This window comes from Falco cherrug, chromosome 1, assembly GCF_023634085.1.
Source record: "Falco cherrug isolate bFalChe1 chromosome 1, bFalChe1.pri, whole genome shotgun sequence".
NCBI lineage: Eukaryota > Metazoa > Chordata > Aves > Falconiformes > Falconidae > Falco > Falco cherrug.
This window is the reverse complement of record NC_073697.1, coordinates 106,225,476-106,243,958: the sequence shown is the minus strand read 5'-3', so window position 1 is coordinate 106,243,958 and position 18,483 is coordinate 106,225,476. Positions and strand designations below refer to the sequence as shown.

The following is an 18,483-nucleotide window of genomic DNA, read 5'->3' as shown; positions in this document are numbered from 1 at the left end:
TTCTGATTCAGTGACTTCAGGGTTAGCTTTTCTAGTGGTGTCCTGGCTGAGGAGCTTTCTTAGCCGAGTGCCTTGTCAGGTCTGCTCAGCATAACCTGTTTGAGCATCTGGAAGCCTTGCTGAGGTTGTGGCTTTGAGCAATACAGCATGGACCACCAGAGCTGGCACCAGTGGCCATTTTTTTCCTGTTTTCTTCACACCAAACTTCTAAAGGAGCCTTCCAGCCTCTTGCCTTGTGCTCTAACACATGGGCAGCAGCCCCAGGCTGTTCCTTCTCAGGAAATGACCCGATTTGGTGAGGGTGAGCAAAGTGCTTGTGCGAGGGTGGAAGATGTGTCCTAGTGTGAATGGGACATCCTCCTTCATGAGTGGAGCACCTCCCTTTGGAGGTCCTGTATCTCTTGTGAAAGATCGCAAAACACCTAGCTAATACAGTCCATCGCAGGGTGGTTCGGAGTGGGTTGTGTCTGGAGGACAGTCTGATACAATTTTGGAAAAGGTGTTGGCTAGCATGATCTTATCTTCCCTTGGGTGAGATCTGTGGTTGAGTTGTCAATAACAAAAAGGCTGATTCCACTTCACAGCGCTCCTGCAGTGTTTCCCACTGATCCGGAGGGATGCTGATCACAGTGGCCAGGTCTGAACGCCTCTCTCCACAAGTACCTGCGTGCTCTGCAACGTGACTATTGGAAATGCTCTCATATCCCCTTTTAATGGCCCAGTTCGAAGCAAAGCTTTTCCTCTCTGCAGGGCTTTCCCTTGAATGTGAGCCTTTCTGAGCAAGCAGCCAGCTGACCTTTGTCATGTGCTAGAGAAAAGAATCTCTGCAGGAAACATCCCCATGAAAAATCTTTAAACAGAGCAAAAAATAGGCTGTTGTATTCTGCTCATTAGCTATTAGACAGACAAATAGGCTCTTCAAAGGAAGCCAGGGAGAATAACAGGAAGCCAGTGTTAACTGGACCAGTATCCCCACCAACGGGAATGACAGCTGTGCAGGGGAATTGTGGGGGCAGGATTAGCTGTGAGCTTCAGCTGCTGGTTCAAGCAGATTAGCTGGGAGTGAATGCAAGGGAGCAGCAGGAGCTGTCCTCTCACCACAGCTGTTTGCCCACCCTGGAGAGGAATGCCAGTTTCCCTGCCAGCCTGGGGGAATGGGGATGTTTTCCAAGTGCATGGCTTTGGTCTTGTTATTGACTTCTAAAAGCTCTTCTCCCTGCTGCTCTTTGGGGGTGTTAATGCTGTCTTTAAAAGACAGGTTGCTTGCAAACTGCTCAAGTCCTCTCTGTGCTGCTTGTAGCTTCTGACCTGCCAACGGAGCAGGGGCAGGCTTGCTCATCTCCTCTGAGACGTGTTCCGCTGTGTGTTTCATGACACCTTGCTTTAGCCGTGTGTTCCCTGTGTTCTTCTCTTAAGTGTAGCGCATTTCTCACCATCTCACTTCCAGCTCAGTCTCGTACCTGCTCATCTGCTCAGGGGGTTACCCCTGATGTTGTCCACCTGTTGAGGCCATAGGTTTGTGTTTCTAAAACTTGGCAGGCACTGGATAGGAGCAGTCCATCACTAGAGTTTGCTTTTGGCTGTTTCATCTGCTTTCCCATGTAAGGTGTCGATTCCTGGCTGGGGAAGGCTGCTTTGGTTCTGCGGATACCTTCTGCCCTGACTTCTGCCAGAGGAAGGTCTTGTCCCACAGGAATCCCTGGGTTTTGTTGTTGAGTTTTCAGGGTTCAACCCCAGTTCTTAGAGGGGAGGTTGCTGTGTTTCCCTGGCTGCTAGTAGCTTCTTAGGTGTGCTGATGAGATGTCTGTTGGGTGGTCACTGGAGAGTGCTGCTCTGCGATAGGCAGACACTTGGTGCTGCTCTGGCTGCTGGAGCAGCAGGTTGGGAGCAAATGCTGGACCTTTCCTGGCTGTTCATCCCCTGCAGATGAACAGTCCCTAGCAGAAACACAAGTTGTACCATTCCTGCCTTTGAGAGAGCCTCAGCCTTTGTCTGCTCCAGAGCTCAGGTCTGTCTTTACTGATGTAGTTTCTGCAGTGACACGCAGGATGTGTCTGCACCCCAGCACAGGGTCTCGTTATGGTCTGACCACCGAAGCGCTGTGCAGAAACTACCAGCACCATTTACAAAGAAAGAAGCCTGAGAGTGTGATGGGAGCGGAGATGTGACTTCTGTGCTGTCAAGCACTGAGGTGGCAGTTAATGCCCTTATGGTTTGAGTCAAGTCCTGGTAGTTTCTGCAAGCCCAGCGCTGAGGGCTAGAGATAACGGCAGTGTGAGGCAGAGCTACTTGAGCCAGCATTCAGCCAGCCAGAGCCTGAGCACAGGTAGCATAGCAATTGGGTTTTGGCAGCGTGGAGTCCCACGTGGGCTGTCCTCCCTCTACCTTGGGGTGTGCTTGTTGGTCATAAAGCTTGCTTGGGTTGCCTGCCCCCCACGGAACCACCAGCAATATCCTGGGGAACTTCTCTGCAGGCTTTAGGTGTGGATACTTCTAAACACATGTGTTTTCACCTGGGGTCCTGGAGCATAGTGTCATAACTCTCATGACCTCTTTAGAGGCTTTGTTTTATCTTTTTCCTCCTGGTGCTGATCTTCTCTGAACAGCTCTGGTGTCATAATGACTTGCTGCACTCCTGTTCACCCCCACCTGCCTGCATCCCCAGACTTGTTTGCCCGGCAGCGTTTCCTCGCTTCTCTTTCTCGGTGCAGAGTGAGTGTTGCTGAGGATTTTCCCAGCAGCAGCAGATTTGAGCCTGCTTCAGGAACCTGTTTTTGCAGAGGCTGCACAGCTTCTGTCCTGTTGGGTGGCTTACCTCCCTCTCATTAGGCTTTTTCTTTTTTAAAGAAAGGAATAAAGTAACCAGGAGCGAAGTCATCCTGGAGCGCCAGGCTTCCAGGGGGTTCTGAGCTCCTGCTGTTGAGTGGCCGTGCAGGAGTAAGTGTCTGCTTTCATGTCTCTTCCTTTGCCTGAACGGCTGCTCTCTCCAGTTTCCAAATTACTTTGTTGTCTTCTCCTCTCTAGTCTTATTATGTCTCCCAGCAGTCAGGAGCCTGGAGAAGCTGGCCCTGTCTTGTCCCCTCTCCAAAGTCAAGTCACCTGGTCCTCCTAGAGCAAAATTGCCCAGCCCTTTGTGTAGCCAAGTGCATGTTCAACCCCTTAAGCTCTATGGCAAAGCACTTCCCGATGGTGTCCTGTCTCTATAGTTACTCTTGTTGTCAAGGCTGTGGGAGTGGTGGGGTTTTTTTTACTTTTTTTTTTTTGTCAGGAAGGCATATGTGATTGCTGTGCCTTTGTGCTTGGGTGTGTCTGTCTCTGCATCTTTTCTCCTTCCCTCCTTTCCCACCCTTCCTCCCAGCAGCTTTTGAACCTGCTGCCAGCCCACAATCAGATTTGGCAGAGGGACAGGGATCTAGGGGGTATTGCATTTCTCTAAGCTTCATGAGCAAACCCAGCCCTGTCAGGAAGAGAAAGTCTGGTGGTGCCCCTGTTGGGGGAGAAGTGAGGAAGGCCACCCTGATGTAGACGCCGTGTATCTGTGCAGAAACGTATCCCTGAGACAATGTGCCCCTCAATTCTTTGCTCACAAAATGATTTTATTTATTTCCCCTCCCTCTCCCCACATAGGGACGATGCGGGCTGTCCGCAGGCACCTCTTCCCCGGGGACTCTGCTGCCGGGCAGGGCATCATCTGGGAGTGGCAGAACGATGAAGGCGGGTGGTCCCCCTATGAGATGAACGTCTGCGTGTTCCTGGAGCAAGCCCGTGCCACGAATCACCAGCGAGTAGATCTCGGACCCTTGGGCTACAACTACGAAGTTGACTTCGTGGCTCAAGTCCAGACCAACAAGACCACGAGGTTCCGCCGCAGCGTTCAGAGGCGCTTGGACGCCCCGTACCCAGTGACGGCCTCCCCGGCACCCCTTCACACGGGGGTAGCTTGTTCTTGCCAGCAGTGCTGGCTAAACAGTGGGACTGGTCCCATCACCACACGCTACCGCCACTCCATGATAAACTTTCCCAACTCTTCCACTACTCACCAGGTTTCCAGTAGGACAGCGTCAGTCAGTTCTTCCAGCGTTGGCTTTGTGCCCTATAACAAACCGACTTTGTCTGGAGCAAGGTCAACACCGAGACTCAATGCACAGAGCACCTGGGCTTTGCCTCAAGCTGGGGGTCCCAGCACAGGACTGTCTGCATCTAACGGAGTCAGGTACAGACCCTAATTCATCTTTAATTACTATACATGTGTCCAAGAGACCTGCTGTGCTCAGGTCTTCATTATCTAGGAGCTTCTCTGTCCCGGAGGACTTCACAAGAGTCTTTTCTAGAAGGAGAGAGAAGCTTGTGCCTCTGTGTCCAGTACAGTGGATGAAAAGGCTTCTCCTCTGCTTCCCCTTCTTTGCTCCTGCTTGAAATATAGTCCCTGTCTACTAGTCTCCCTGAACTACTGGAGAAAGGAATCAGGTTGAGATTTTGCAGGTCTGAGAAAGTCAATAGTGATTGCTTTTATTTCAAGTTACACTTAAAACCAGCTTTGAGGGGGACTGAGTGAATGAAAAGGGGACTTAAGAACACCCTTATGTACTTCGAAGTATGCAGTAAACAGGGGAAAGCTGCTCTGTGTCAGAGCTCTTCCACTTCAAGGAAGCACCACAGGACTCGGCTGCATGTGGCTGAGACCTCGTGAATTCTCTGACAAAGTCGAGAAGTCTGTGATGGATGTTTTTAAGGTCAACGAGCACAAAAAAATGCCGAAACCCAAAGATGTAGATCAAGGGTTTTTTAAATCCATTTTGAAGATGTTTAGAAAACCAAATCAGTAACTTACTTTTCCCTTCCTTTGATTCCTTCAACCATATTGATCCCTTTCTCTCTGAGATCAGTGGGGTGACACTGGCAATTTGAGTAGCGTCTAGACTATTTGTCAGGCTAAATGCTGGTGCAGAGTTGAGATGCCACTGGATAATCACGGAAGAGGTTCATTTTGCACATCCCGTGGGGCTTCGCAGTTGTGATGCTGGGGAACTGCAAGCATAAGTAGGACTGTAAGTGACAAGCCTTGCCTTGTGAGGGTTTTGCTATATCCTTTCCCTTCATCTTTTTTCAGTGACCTTCTCCTGAGCAGGTGCTTGGGCTGGCTCTGGCTCTCTGCAGGGAGCTAGTTACTTTGAAGGAAGGACTGGCAGTTTTTGTGGTGCTAGCTGAGGTCTAGTGTTCCTCAGTTTTTTGAGCTGTCACCCTTCACGTGCTCCAGCTTGTACAGGTGGATCACCTGTGCTGGCTGCTGATCTGTTTTCAGCGTGGCCCTTCTCTGACAGGGCTGAAACTGGGGTGCATCTTGCAGCCTAGGATTTCAGCTCTTGTCCGTGAGCGGCTGGAGATGGAGGGCTCTGTTTGCACCTTACTGGTGTGGGAGGAAGGCCTTCACTTCTCTTCAGGCCTCTTGGCTATTGCCAGCTAAATGAAAAGCAGAGCCTTGTGGTCTGACAGCTCGGCTCCTCTGCGTGGTGTGAGCTGCTGGGCCAAGCAGTCATCCCCTGTGGGCTGGAGTGGGGGTTTGGGGGCTGGAGGAGGTCAGTGTCACCCTTGCAAAGTGGGGCACTCCCTTCTGCATTGCTGTGGGATGGCTTCTGTGAAGCCTGGACACCCAAACCAAGCCAGATAGCTCCCAATGGACTTTCAGGGTCTTAGCTCCTTCTGTGTGCAAGCCTTTGCTAGCCGAGGTCTTTGTGACCTGTCTGTGGTAATACTTGCACTGAGTATCTGCTGGCATTAAACTGAGGGCCAGGCAAGGGGGGGTCTGACTGCTCCCTCTGTTTCTAAACAGATGGAAGTGTACCGAGCAGTATACACATTTATAAACACATAAATAATATATATGTAAAAAAAACCCAAAATGCTGAACCACTGTGTGAGCACCTGAGAAGCTGAAGGGGAACTTGCCAGCGTGGATTTACCTGTCCAAGATACCCTGAGTAACAACAGAGATAAGAAATACAGAAGGGTGTTGAAAGCACATTCTGCTAATTACATGAGGCACAGGGGTTTGAGTCTGATTTTAAATCTCATTTGTATTTTAAACGAGATGGTAAATCTTGAGATATTTTCCTTAGTGTCATATCAGGACTTTCCCTCTTGAGAGTCATCTGAGTGAAATGACTTCTTGCATCCTGTTCTTCTTTCTCACAGTCTTTTTCTGGTGCTTTCTTTGCACCTGGTGATTTTTCATGGCATTTTAAGTATCTGCAGTACTTGGCTGTTCCAGTTGCCTTCTAATAGGGCTGCAAATCAGAGCTCAGTACTACCTGCAGGAGCCCCAAGTAAGGCTCTTGCTGTCTCTTGAAGAAGCTGCCAAATTCCCCCTCTCACAGGAGCTGCTGCTGGTCAGTGTGTGGGGCTGGCAGGCTGCCTCAAGCTCTTGTCCTTCCCTAGAGCCTCAGCGTGATTTGCAAAGTGACTCTCGGGGTGGGAAAACTTAAAAACAAAGAGCCAAATGCTGCAGCAGTTGCCCTCCAAGCCTGTCTGGGGCTGATCAGGATGTCGTAGGCTACTTTTGGGGGGGGACAGGCTGTCCTGAGACAATAGGAGAGATGTTCAGGGAGGGGTGGCACAGGCTCCTTACTGTGAAATGAGCCCACAGCCCAGGTGATGCTGACTGGGAGGAGAGGGACAGCCAGGAGGAGACCTGGAGATGCCTAGCCAGGGTGCTGGGGAGGACATTGCTGTGGCAACGGCTGGGCTGGGTCCCAGGGGTGCCAGGACAGCTGTCTGCAGCTGGTTAACCCCTCCAACAGGTGAGTGCTGGTAGAGCTTGTGCTGGGTTAATGCAACAGCCCTCCGGGACTGGCATATGTCCCCACACTCCCCGCTCAGCTGCTCCAGCTCTGTCCCTTCTGGAGTACTGCTGAAGGTGTCTTTTGTGGCAGGAACATCTGGGCCCCTCCATGACAGCCAGCCTGGGGACAGCAGCAGAGGGCAGAGCCCCCCCGGAGCACCGGGACTGCTGCGGGTACCGGTGGCAGTGTTGGCTGTGGATGAGCAATGCCATGGCTGGTCGAGGTCTGGCTGTTGCAACCTGTTTTGCAGCTGTTGGTGGTGTGCAAGGGGTGAGTGAGGTGGCTGGTATCTTGGCAATAATCCCTGGCTAAGCCAGCTTTTTTTTGGGGAGGATGCAAAAGGATGGTACGGTTAAATCTTTGCTGGGGACAGCAGAACATGCCACTCGGGGAAGGTGGCAGCTCTTGGGGCACTTGGAAATGAGTGTGCAAGTGCCGGCAGACTTGTGTGACAGACACACCCTCTGTGCGAACCCTGCCCCCCCCCCCTGTTGTGAGCCTTGCTCCTCAGTCTCCTGGCTCTGTCCTTGCTGGGGTGTAAGTGTGCCCTGAGCATGGGTACGCTGCCCGGGTTTGCCATGGTGAGTGTGATATGAACCCTTGGTGGAGCCCAAGCTTGGCCCAGATGTGGGGATGCTGCTGGGCAATTGCCTGGCTACAGGCTTGTTGGGGAGGTGATTTTGCAGGCAGGATGTTAGGAGCCATCTTCATCTCTACAACCCGCTTTCTGTTCATTAACACCAGTGTTTTCCACTAGATGTATCTGTCTGTCTCCCATACCCACTGCAGGAGCGTGTGCGGATGGCAGATCCAGCCTGTGGCTGTGTGCTGAGCTCCGAGGGTGGCAGCAGCTGGGGGCTCACCCAAACGGACCCCAGAGAAGGGCAGAACAAAGATGTGCGTTGGTGGCTCTTTGGGGATGATGGACAATGTCTGGGTCTTCAGTGCTTTGGGATTAATTTTGCCAGGGGTGTTCTCCTTTCTCTCTGCCAGACAGACAAATGCATGTAATGGGGCAATCTGTCTCCCAGTACAGTGCTGGGACTTTTTCAGCACCAGATGACAGCTTGAGATGGCTTTTCCCCTGTCACCCCCGTGCTGGGTTTGAGTCGGAAATGCCACTGGGTTGGTGTAATTGCTCCTGGCTGGGGTTACAGTTTCAGCCTCGTGAAACCCATGTTCCAGCAGAAAATACTCTAATTTCTGTGAATTAGGGGAAACCTGAGTAGAAAACCCTAACAATGTGTTTCATTTAATTCCTAAGCCCAGAACATTCCTGCGTTATTTTACTCCCTAGGTTCCCCATCTTCCCCCTTAGCTGGACTTGGCATGGCATGGTGGTTCGTTCCCCTTCCCTTGCAGTCACTGCCCTCTCCCCTCCTGCATCTCCTCCTGCATCATCAAATAGTGTGGCCTTTGTGGAGATAAAGATGAAGCGCTAATTATCCTGCACTAATTATCCCACCAAGGGTTTCTGTCTGTGTCCAGCGGGGCAGTATTGCTCGTTCATCTTAGCTGTGATATGCAATTCCTGTGCTGGCCCATGCTCAGAGACCAAAGGGAAGGGAGCAGTGGGCCACGGTGGATCCTCTGGTGTCTAATAAAGGTTGTGTTATGTTTAACCCGCAGCCTTTGGCCCCAGAGCAGCCCTGGCAGATTACTTGCTTTTACAAAACTGCTTATCTTCACAAAGCTTGCAGGGATGACCTGGCTCCGGCTGAGCTACAACTGGCAGAAGGGCTCAGAAGCTATTAGGGAGAGACTGAGAGACAGTGCCATTGCGTACACCCAGTTTCTTCAGGAAACACAGCTAAAAATGGCAGCACCGAAGCAAATGTCTCTCCTGCAGGGCTGAGAAAGAGGTGCAGTTCATCTGGGAAAGCTGCTGAGCTCCCTGTTGGGGTTGTGACGGTTATTTCTAATAGGCAGGCAGGAGTAGCCCCCAGTACAGGCTGTTGGTAGCACAGGCATGCCTGAGCTTTTGTGGCATTGGCGGTGATTAAAAACATTTCCTGCTTGCTGGAGGGTGGATGTTGGTGTGAGAGAGGGTGGAGCACTTCAAAATGCAGGATTAATTTCCCCATGCTCTAAAGAGGGTCAAAGTCGCTGGAAAACTCAGTGAGGAGCACCAAGGCTTAAGCAGATGCTAATATCCTTGGCTGTGCTGCTAATGTATTAAATAGATGTGGGCAAGTTATTTTGCTGCTTCATGCATTAGCTTCCTCCCGTGTATTAAATGCAATTAATGAATCTGGCCTCTCACAGACGGCACTGAAATCTGCAGATGGAGCATGTCACAGCAAGGGTTGTGTGCTTCTATCAGCGCTGTTAACTGGATCAGTGAGGCAGGGGTCAGCTCCCCAGGCTCCCAGCCACCTCCTGGCATGATCCTCCCCACTCTGTATGGGAAAGCATCCATCCCTGGGGCAAGAGCTACCCCATTGTTCTGCTCCCCCCCACCCCCAGTGCTGGCTAATTACATAGAAGGACACTCCTAAAACACTGTAAGGAGTGCCCTGCTTGTAATATGAGCAAGTAAAGCTGCAGGAAGCAATCTTCTGGGGGATATATTAATTGGTGCCCCAGCCAGACAAATCCCTGCTGTACCATGCTGGCTCCTCTGAGCTTGTGCAGCTTTGGGTGCGGGTCTAGGTTGTGCTTACAACTAAGGCAGGCAGCTTGGGGAGCGGGGGAAGGATTTTGTTTAAAAGCATGGGGAGCGGGTCTTGGGAACTGAGGAAGGATGCTTACAGTATTGTGTTCCTAAGAAGGGTCTGGTGCTGCACCCCCATATCTCCCATGGGGAATGACCCACGGTCAGTGCTTTGTAGGACCAGGAGGTGTAACTGAGGGACCAGAACCTGTGTCACTGAAATCAGGAATAAGTGACACCTGGGCAGGCCCTTTCCTTTTTCTCTTGCCTCCTTTGCATCTTTCAGCTTTTGCCATAGATAGGCATACCCATGAGCTCCTTGGGGGGTGCGGAGGGGCGCTGCTCTGTGCTGGTTCTGCTGGGCCCATTGTGACTTGTCCCACAGCCCTGTTCGCTGGCGTGGTTCTGCTGCTGGGCACTCTTCCTGAGTGGGAAGGAGGGAATCTCTTATGCTTGGTGCCAGGAGCAGAACCACAGATCCACATGGCTGTGTGTGGTGCACCAGAAGATCCTCCTTTAGAGGGATTTGGTCTGGGTTTCGGCATCTTCTTGAGAAGAAAGGTAGGAAAGGAGCTGCTGTGTAGTCATTAGTGTCATTGTAAGCCCTGGGAGGATGGTTAGACCTTTAGGTGTTGTGGTAGCACTTGGTATTAATGTGAGGCAGGGCTGGATGCAGCCCTGATGTGGGAGGAGAAGCGTTGGCTATGGTCCAGAGGGCTATGAAGATGCCACAGTACAGGAATATGTGGCCTGCTGGCTGGTGTACCGGGAGAGAGGAAGGAAGAAAGGGCTGTATCAGGTGGAAGGGGTGACTTGTTACAGAATTCCCCACTTCTGCTCCATTGGAATATTGTGTACGTGTGGTTTAGGTGATGCTCAGCTCAAACCTGGCTGCCCAGTGTTTGGAGTGGCAGCAGCCGTGGATGCCGTGCTTCCTCTCTGGTCTTGTGCTTTGCTGTCTCACTGGTGTTGCAGTATCATGAAATTCTGGAGAAGCAAGTGGTTCTGTCATGCTGAAATATCAGTCTGCCCTGTCTGCCCCCCGGTAGCAGATTGCCGGGAAGCTGGTGATGGGAAATCTTACCAGGATCTTCTTGCTGAATCTTTGAGGATAGCATCTTATTTTGTGTCCCTTTCGTCACAACCTGGTGAATGCTGTTGCACTCTGCAGTGTACAGAGCAGCGGGAGAGCAGGAGCTGCAGCAAATGGCAGGACAAAACTGGAACAGGGAGGAGAAACTGATACCAGGAAACGTTCAGAGAGTTTGGGCATTGACTTTCAGGTGTTGCAAGCGCAGCCTGAAAGTTTGGCTAGGAGTCAAAGGCACTGAGTGGTTAGAAATTTTGTCTGTGGGCAGCAGAGGCAGCAGGAGCAGTTGTCTCTGTGAATCCCTCTCATCTCTCTGCACTGCAGTGCTTGCTCTTGCACTGATGCTCTCCAGATCTCCCTTACCTGAGAGCCCCCATCCCCCGACCAGCCTGCCTGCATCAAGTTTTCTCCTAACTGAGCCCAGCTTGTGTAAATCCGCAGGACCTCACTCGCGCCTGGCTCCATGTCTCCCAAGAAGCCAGCACTGGTACGGCGACACTGGAGTAGTTTGAGTCTGAGCTGATGGACTAAATATGTCTGTTCATGCTGCTGGTGAGCCTGTGCTCGGAGTCGAGACACAGCCTGTGTTATACCACAACAGCAACATCCTTCCTTTTTACCTCTTCCCCTTCCTCCTCCAAAAAACAAACCCTCTTCAGGCCCAGGGTAGGCTCTGAGTAGTGTTTCTGCACCTTTTTTAGTGTGGCAACACTTCCTCCCATGCCCTGTGACTGCAAATCTACCCAGGCAGCGTGGTGACAGAGGTGTACCTCAGAGCAGTGTGGATTTCCCTTGATTTCATCGGCCTTAGGTCTGGGCTTTCTGCAGATGTAAAAGGGATTGCATCTGTGCCGGTACACTCACGTGGTGTTGAGCAGATGGGTCAGCACATCCTACGACATTGTTAGCTGAAATGCTGCTAACTGAATGTGCGTGTGCGTAGCCCGTGTGAAATAAGAAATATTTGGTTTCTCCATCATCACATCAGTTGGCTTAAAGCCTCCAGCAGTCAAAGCTGACACACTTTGCCTTTACACCAGGAGTGCAGCTGATCAGTGACTGTTTCCTGGCTGATGGGTAGTAATTTATCTGCAGTGCACTCACAGCTTCCAAAACTTGATTGCTTGCAAGTGCCTCAATTGCTTATTCATTTTCCTCTGCAGATCTCAAGGGCTCTTCTCACTTCTGTCGTGGTTTAACCTGCCAGGCAGCTCGCTCTCCTCCCCTGCAGTGGGCTGGGGGAGAGAATTGGATGGAAAAAAAGTAAAATTTGTGGGTTGAGATAAAGACAGTTCAATAGGACAGAAAAGGGAAGGAAAATAATAAAAAATGAAATATACGAAACAAGTGATGCATAATGCAATTGCTGACCACCAGCTGACCAATGCCCAGCCAAGTTCCCAAGCAGCATTCTTCCTAGCTGATGTGCTGAGCATGATGTCATATGGTATGGAACATCCCTTGGGTCATTTGGGGTCAGCTGTCCCAGCTGTGTCCCCTCCCAGCTCCCTGTGTCCCCCAGCCTGCTCGCTGGCAGGGTGCCGTGAGAAGCTGAAAAGTCCCTGATTTAGTGTAAACACTGCTTAGCAACAACTAAAACATCAGTGTGTTATCAACACTATTCTCACCCTAAATCCAAAACGCAGCACTGCACCAACTACTGGGAAGAAAATTAAATCTATCCCAGTCAAAACCAGGACAACTTCGTAGAAGCTGTAGCTCTGGGGTGACTTGAACCTTGCAATGCAGAAGAGTGAAGAATTTCTCTGCTGGTCTTCTCAAAGTGTGGTTACCAATGATCCCCTTCCCAGGGCAGCTCCGAGTTTGCTTTCTTCAGCCTCAGGTTGTGACCCTGTGCTTGGCCTTTTGGAGGGATCCCCTGCTGCCCGTCTGTTTTCCTGGCAGAGCAGAAGGTTCAGCTTTCGTGCTTTGGTGTTCTTTTACCTTCCACAGGTACCCAAAGTAACAGCTGTGCTTCGTGGTGTGATGAAGCACAAGCTCTTCAGTCTCAGACACGTGCAGGGTCACAGACTGGGGTGGAAGGGGTGCCCAGGCACCCTGTTGTCTTGGCTGCTCAGTTGGAGGAGGTTGGGAGATGATGTCGGGAGATGAGGTCCGATGCCTCTGAATTTTGGGAGCAGGTCTCTCCAGTTCCTTTTCATTATCTGGTCCTCAATACCCTCCTTGTCTGCAGCTGGAGAGGGAGCAGCCCCGCTACTAGCCATCATCTGGAGAGGCTTGTAGGAGCAGACATGAAACAAAGGCATGAGATAGAGAAGGAGGGAAGTACCTGAGGAAGAGCTGTGACAAAGAGGCTAAATCACGAAAGAGGAAAAGTCATAAAGAGGAGTCACTGCATCTGATTCAAAGCCTTTTGAAACGGAGAGAAGGATTTCCACTGTATTTGGTGGGTTTGAATTGGGCTGTAGCGAGAACAAGCCGTTGCATCATTTGAAGACATTGCAAAATTGGGGGCAGCAGAGGGGAAAATACAGTCTTTGAAAGAGACAGAAGGGAAATCTCTGTAGTCTGGAGAGCTTTTTAAGTGCCTGGGAGAGCTGGTCTCACTTGGCCAGGCTGTCAGCACCACACCAAGCCCTGGGTTCTGCCCAGGGTGTTCTTCAGGGAGCTCAGCACCCATGTGGGAACCTATCTCAAACCACAGCAGGTAGGAGAGGAGGGAGGTGGGGATGCATCCCTGTTGTGAGGGTGGGCCATGTGTCACTCTTTTTAGCTCTGGTCATTGTCATGGAAATGTGGACAAAGATTTTAGCAAGGCTGAAAGGAGGGACCTGTGTGATGCTTTTTTTGGCACTTGCCACCTTAGTCTCTGTGAATTCCTAAGAAGGTGGAGAGGTTTGATGATTTTGGAGAGCCCTTGGAGATGGTTGTCTGAATGCACTGTGTATTAACTGCAGCTGGTGTGCATGAGCCTGCATCCATCCTAGGCACGTGTGGCACCTGAGACAGAGTCTGTGGGTGGCTTCTCAGTGCCAGCATGTTGGATTTCAGATGTTCCTGTTCTGCTTGTGTGGATCCAGCTTGCTTTCCCTTCATTGGCTTTCATGCTGCTGCTCGCCCTTTCCATCCTGACTCCTTCCGTCAGCTAATTGCATGACCTAGGCTGCCCACATATCCCAAACCAGCTTGAGGTGCAGCTCCCAGTGCTGGAAAACACTGCCAAAACAAGTAGGTTAGGAACCCAAAGGGGATGTTTGATGTCCAAATCCTTTTGACTTGCAAAGGAAGGTGGGTGCTAAACTCTTCTAAGTCTCCTTCAGTCTTTCCTTCCTTGTTCCCACATCTTGCAGTAACTCCTTGGAGGCACAGGGAAAGTCAGGGCTTGATTCTGTTCAACCCAGGCCTGCAGGTGCTCGGGTGCTTTTCTCTGCCTCAGTGTCCCCATCTGGAAAGCAGCAGGGGATTGATAATGCTTGTTTCCTTCAATCCGTACAGCTGCAACTTCTCATCCAGCATGGGGGGGCTCACACCGTTGTCAGTGGTGTTTTGCTGGCTGGAGGTGAAGTCACCTGGGATGTTTAAGATTAACTTTGCTGTATCCTGGCAGCTGCTGGCTGTGTGCTCATTGCCACAGACCTGCTGGTGCAACAGCATGTTGTAGTGTGGGTTGGAAGCTCTGCAGTAGAGGAGCAAGAGCATGGATGCAGTAGAGGAGCAAGAGCAGGGATGCATCACAGGATCAGAGCAGGGGACTGGCAGCAGGGTCCAGCAACAGACCCCAACAAGGGGAAACAAATGAGCCAGACCCAGTATCCAGCTAGGAGGAGATGAGACTGGAGACAGCTACCTACAACATACGTCTGAGGTCCACCTTGGAGATAAGTAAACCTACTAGATAGCTCTGGCAAGGACTGGACTCCTTGAATGTAGCTGCTGGAGCAGTGGACAAAGGCTGCACAGGTGGGGGTCCCAGGTGGGGCTTGTCTGAGCAATTAATCCCTGTTAATGTATCCAGGGCCTTGGCACTCAGTAGGGAATAGTGCACTCCTGAGTTGTCTCTCATTAATCAAAGTTAATGATTGATCTGTGCTGTTAAACTTGTCCCTTTCTCTTTTCTCTTCCCAGTGCCCCAAACGTGCCTGTAAAGATGCCCAAACCCAGCAAGGTGAACCAGGCCCTGGCAGGTAAGGATCCTGCTCTGCTGTACTGGCTCTGTCTCTAGGATTACGTGAGCAAGCCGTTCACCTTCCTGTGGCACTTACGTTCCTTTGTTAGTTTTTAGGAAAAGTCTGAAATGATGGTGGCGTTTAGGGGTTTAGGCCCAAAGACTTTTCAGAAAGGTAAAGAGGACAAATGTGGGGGAGAATGGGATGGTCAAACCCTGGTGACTGTTTTGCTCGTCAGCGCTGGTCCTAAGGCTCCCCAAATGAGTGGGTGTATTTGGGGGCTGGGTATTCATCTTCTGTAGACCTGGATGAGCAAGTAGCAAGGAGGGGTGCACACAGATCAAGCTCAGTGCCAGCTGTTACTTGCTGCTTTTTTTTTTTTTTTTTTTTTTTAAAGTCAAGGGCAAAGAGTGGTGTGGTAGTGTGAGGTAATGTTTAATGTGGATTTTTTTTAACGTGGTTTTATTACAAAAGCTCAGGTGGTCTTTAGCTTAAAAAATGATTGTGATGCCTTGTCTTGGGGAAAGGAGGGGGCAGAAGTCAAATCAGACCTTGTCTCCTGTGGCAGCAGAATACAGGTTTGCTTGTTATAATCCAAACCTGTGAATACAATACTAAATATACCCGAGGAGTGTGTCTGGGAGGGATGAAAGTGCCAGTTTTCAATGCTGCTTTTCAAAGTAGATTTGCCTGTTAAATGTGAAATGGCGTTGCCTTGAAAACAACAACTCATGCTTGCAGCTTTCAGTGGAAGCGTTTCCATGCCAAAAGCCACCGCATTTCCATGCCAGAAACCATTGGCGCGTTTACTCTGTTTCAACTCAGCCAGCACCAAACCGTGGGACCCTGGTGTGGTGGTGCCTGGGGGTGCGGGGGTTCTGCTGAGAGCAGATGTCTTCTCTATACCAAAATCGTATCGTAACATGGTAACCCAGGGGTAGAGAAATGGAAAAAACTTGATGTATGATATTTTCTGGGGGTTTCTGTATCCATTGGAGACACTACAGAATATCTGTTAACCCTTTCCTTCCTCTGGCTCTTGTCCATGCGTGATCTGTTGAGGTTATTAGCTCCCTGGGTGCCAAACTTTGCTCCTGAGCAAGTGGAGACAGTTACATTCTCGTTCTTAAATAAAATGGTTACTGCTTTGTTCCAGGAAAGGTGATGGGGATTGATCTCTTCTTGAGTGTCAGGCTTTACCCTGCCTAAAAATGATCCCCAGGATTGATGTTTCCAGTCATTTAATGTTAGCACCATCATGAAAACTGTGCCTTGCATGTCTCAGTAGCCAAATGGGCACTGCATAGACTAATACTGGCTGTCCTTCGACAGCATGCAGCCCACCTGTCTCCCAGTTAGCAGATCTGTTGTTGTGGAAATTAGGTGTAAAGTCAAGCTCACACCTTGTCCAGGTGGGTGACTCAAGCAGAACTCCTTTTGCTTACAAAAACTCAGAATTTCATCCCCTTGCTATTAGCATTGCCTATGTAATTAGGTACTTAATCACATAAAGGTAAACACAGCAAAGAACTAAAGAGCCCTGGTGAATCCAGGCCGTGTTAATGTTGTTAATTGTGATCTCGGTCTATGTATAGAGGTCATCCACTGTTAATTTGGAAGAGGTGAATGTGTGTGGTCCATCTAAGCCTTGTGGTGCCACATTTAGATATAAAAGGCTGCAGGGGAGCTCAGGAGAATAAGCCGTTTACCACCATTTAATAAAATAAAATGGTTAAGCTTGTAACTGATATCTCTGTTGTTGGAGGCTGGGGGTGCAAAAGAGGGAATAATTATTCATTTTGATAACCTTTAGCTCTCCGCAAGGCAGCTGGCAAGAGGCACGCTGAGTTGCAAGGGGAGTGCAGCTCTGCACGGGCTGGGCTGCATCTTCTTCAGGTCCAGCTTTGATCGATGCTGTGCTGCCTTCTGCCCAGTGTGACAGACCTCACAGGGGCAAGGGAGGAGGAAAGGCTGAATTTGAGTCTGTCCTTAAAATCATGTAGAAGCAGAGGAAAGATCTGGACAAGTTAATTAGCAAGTGAAAGGAAAATAAATTTCTGGGAACATTTCTTGTAAAAAGCAAGCAGTGGAATTCTGGTAAAAAGGCCAAATTTTATTGAAACGGTAATTGGCTGTGTCTTTAGGGACACCTTCTTCCCCTCTAAGCTCTGCTCTCTGTTTCTAGAACCTCTTCTGGGAAGTGATATTTTGTTCATATTTAAAATCCTGCAGATGGTGTTTGAGTTACTTATTATTCAGGTTCTTCTCTAACACAGAGGCTGGGCCCCTTTGGTTCCTCTGGTCCCCGCTGCACGACTGCTTCCTTCAGCATCGGTGGTGGAAGGGCTTTGTGATGGCATGAGGGCGAGGGCAGTCTGGGATGTGACCTGAAGGTGGCTTTATCCTGGGAAGCTTGTCCAGAAGTCTCGCAACCCTTGGTCTCCACCCAAGGTGCCTCTTGGCAGCTCTGGCTCTGGTCTGAAGCAGGAGAGAGAAAATCCCTGAACTTTGTGGGTGATCTCAAGAAACGCTGCAGGTGCATCTCTTGGGTGCAGAGAGATCTTCTGGTGGATAAACAGGAGGTGGGGGGTCCTGGCGTCTGAATGAGAAGCTGGGTTTTGTTTGTGTGATGAGCGCCTGGGGATCTGACGGGGATTGGTAACACTGTCAACCCCACGTCTTCTAAACACACCACTTGGGATCCCAGAAATCATGAAGCTGACTTTAAAACCATGTTGTGCAGAAGAAAAATAAAATCATTTATTCTTCCTTGATTTCTGCTACAAGGTGCATGTGGAAACATGTCTGTTAAGCTTTATCTTTCCCCAGGAGTATTTGGTTAGTATGGTGAAGTGCCAGGACAGAGGTCTAAGCAAACTGTTGGCACAGTGTTCATGTTTAAGGTTCAGCTGGACTAACATCCCTTGGCGATAATGGAGTTTCGCTGGTGTGCCTTGGGGCTTGGGGGGTGGGCTAGGTCATATGAAGGCCCTTCTAATACTATTTTTAAGATGAAGACTGGAAATGAGCTTTTTGTTAAATGAAACCGAGTGTTTCTCACTTGCGTGATTCCTAGAGCTGGGGCATTTGGGGACATACTAACCATAATAATTTTGCTGGTGGATATAATCGTACAAATGAGCGATGCTTTTTCTGAGTTCTCATGTTATTTGAAGGTAGGCGCTGCCCTTTTCCCTCTACATGCTGAAATCCAGGACTGGAACCAAAGGCATACCAGTCTGAGGTCTGTGCAAATACAAATCAGCAGCCAGAGCCGGTGGCCGGAGGGGGATGCTGGGCTGGGTATGTGAGCAAGTGTGTGGTCAATGCTCATTACATTATGTAAGGGTGCTTTTTCCCATGCTCGGTTTCTGCGCAGGATATTACGAAAGTCCCTTATTTACACAGCAAACTGAGAAAAGCTGGTGAATGTTGTCATAGCTCCAGTGAAAATAATTTTACCCCGAGGAGTCAGTAACGTACTTCTGGCCAAATAGATGCTTTGAGCAAGAGAAAAGAGGCGGTTCTCAGAGCGTGGTTGTTGCTCTCATTCATACGATCAGATCCAGGTGCCAAAGGATGCTTTGCAAGGCTTTTGGTCTCTTCCCTCCTGCAGTCCTTGCAGGGAAGAAACCCAGTGGAAAGTGTGAATATTACTAATAATATTTTTCTAGCTCCTGGGGTAGCTAGTGAGAGGCAGGAACTCTTGCCGGAATGCCTGGGGGTCCAAAGCAGTCTTAATGTGGGCAAGTTTATCTTGTTTGAGCTTTGCTC

The 18,483-nt window shown here is 50.0% G+C and overlaps 1 protein-coding gene across 4 annotated transcripts in view; it reads left to right on the top strand.

Annotated features, from left to right (window-relative positions):
• DTX2 (deltex E3 ubiquitin ligase 2) overlaps window positions 1-18,483 on the top strand; it is a 39,383-nt gene that overhangs the window by 6,389 nt on the left and 14,511 nt on the right. For all 4 annotated transcript variants that reach the window (XM_055720232.1, XM_055720224.1, XM_055720215.1 and 1 more), the window contains exons 3-4: window positions 3,628-4,213; window positions 14,669-14,727. In XM_055720232.1, the coding sequence (XP_055576207.1) occupies window positions 3,628-4,213; window positions 14,669-14,727 (645 nt within the window). The remainder of the gene's footprint in view (window positions 1-3,627; window positions 4,214-14,668; window positions 14,728-18,483) is intronic.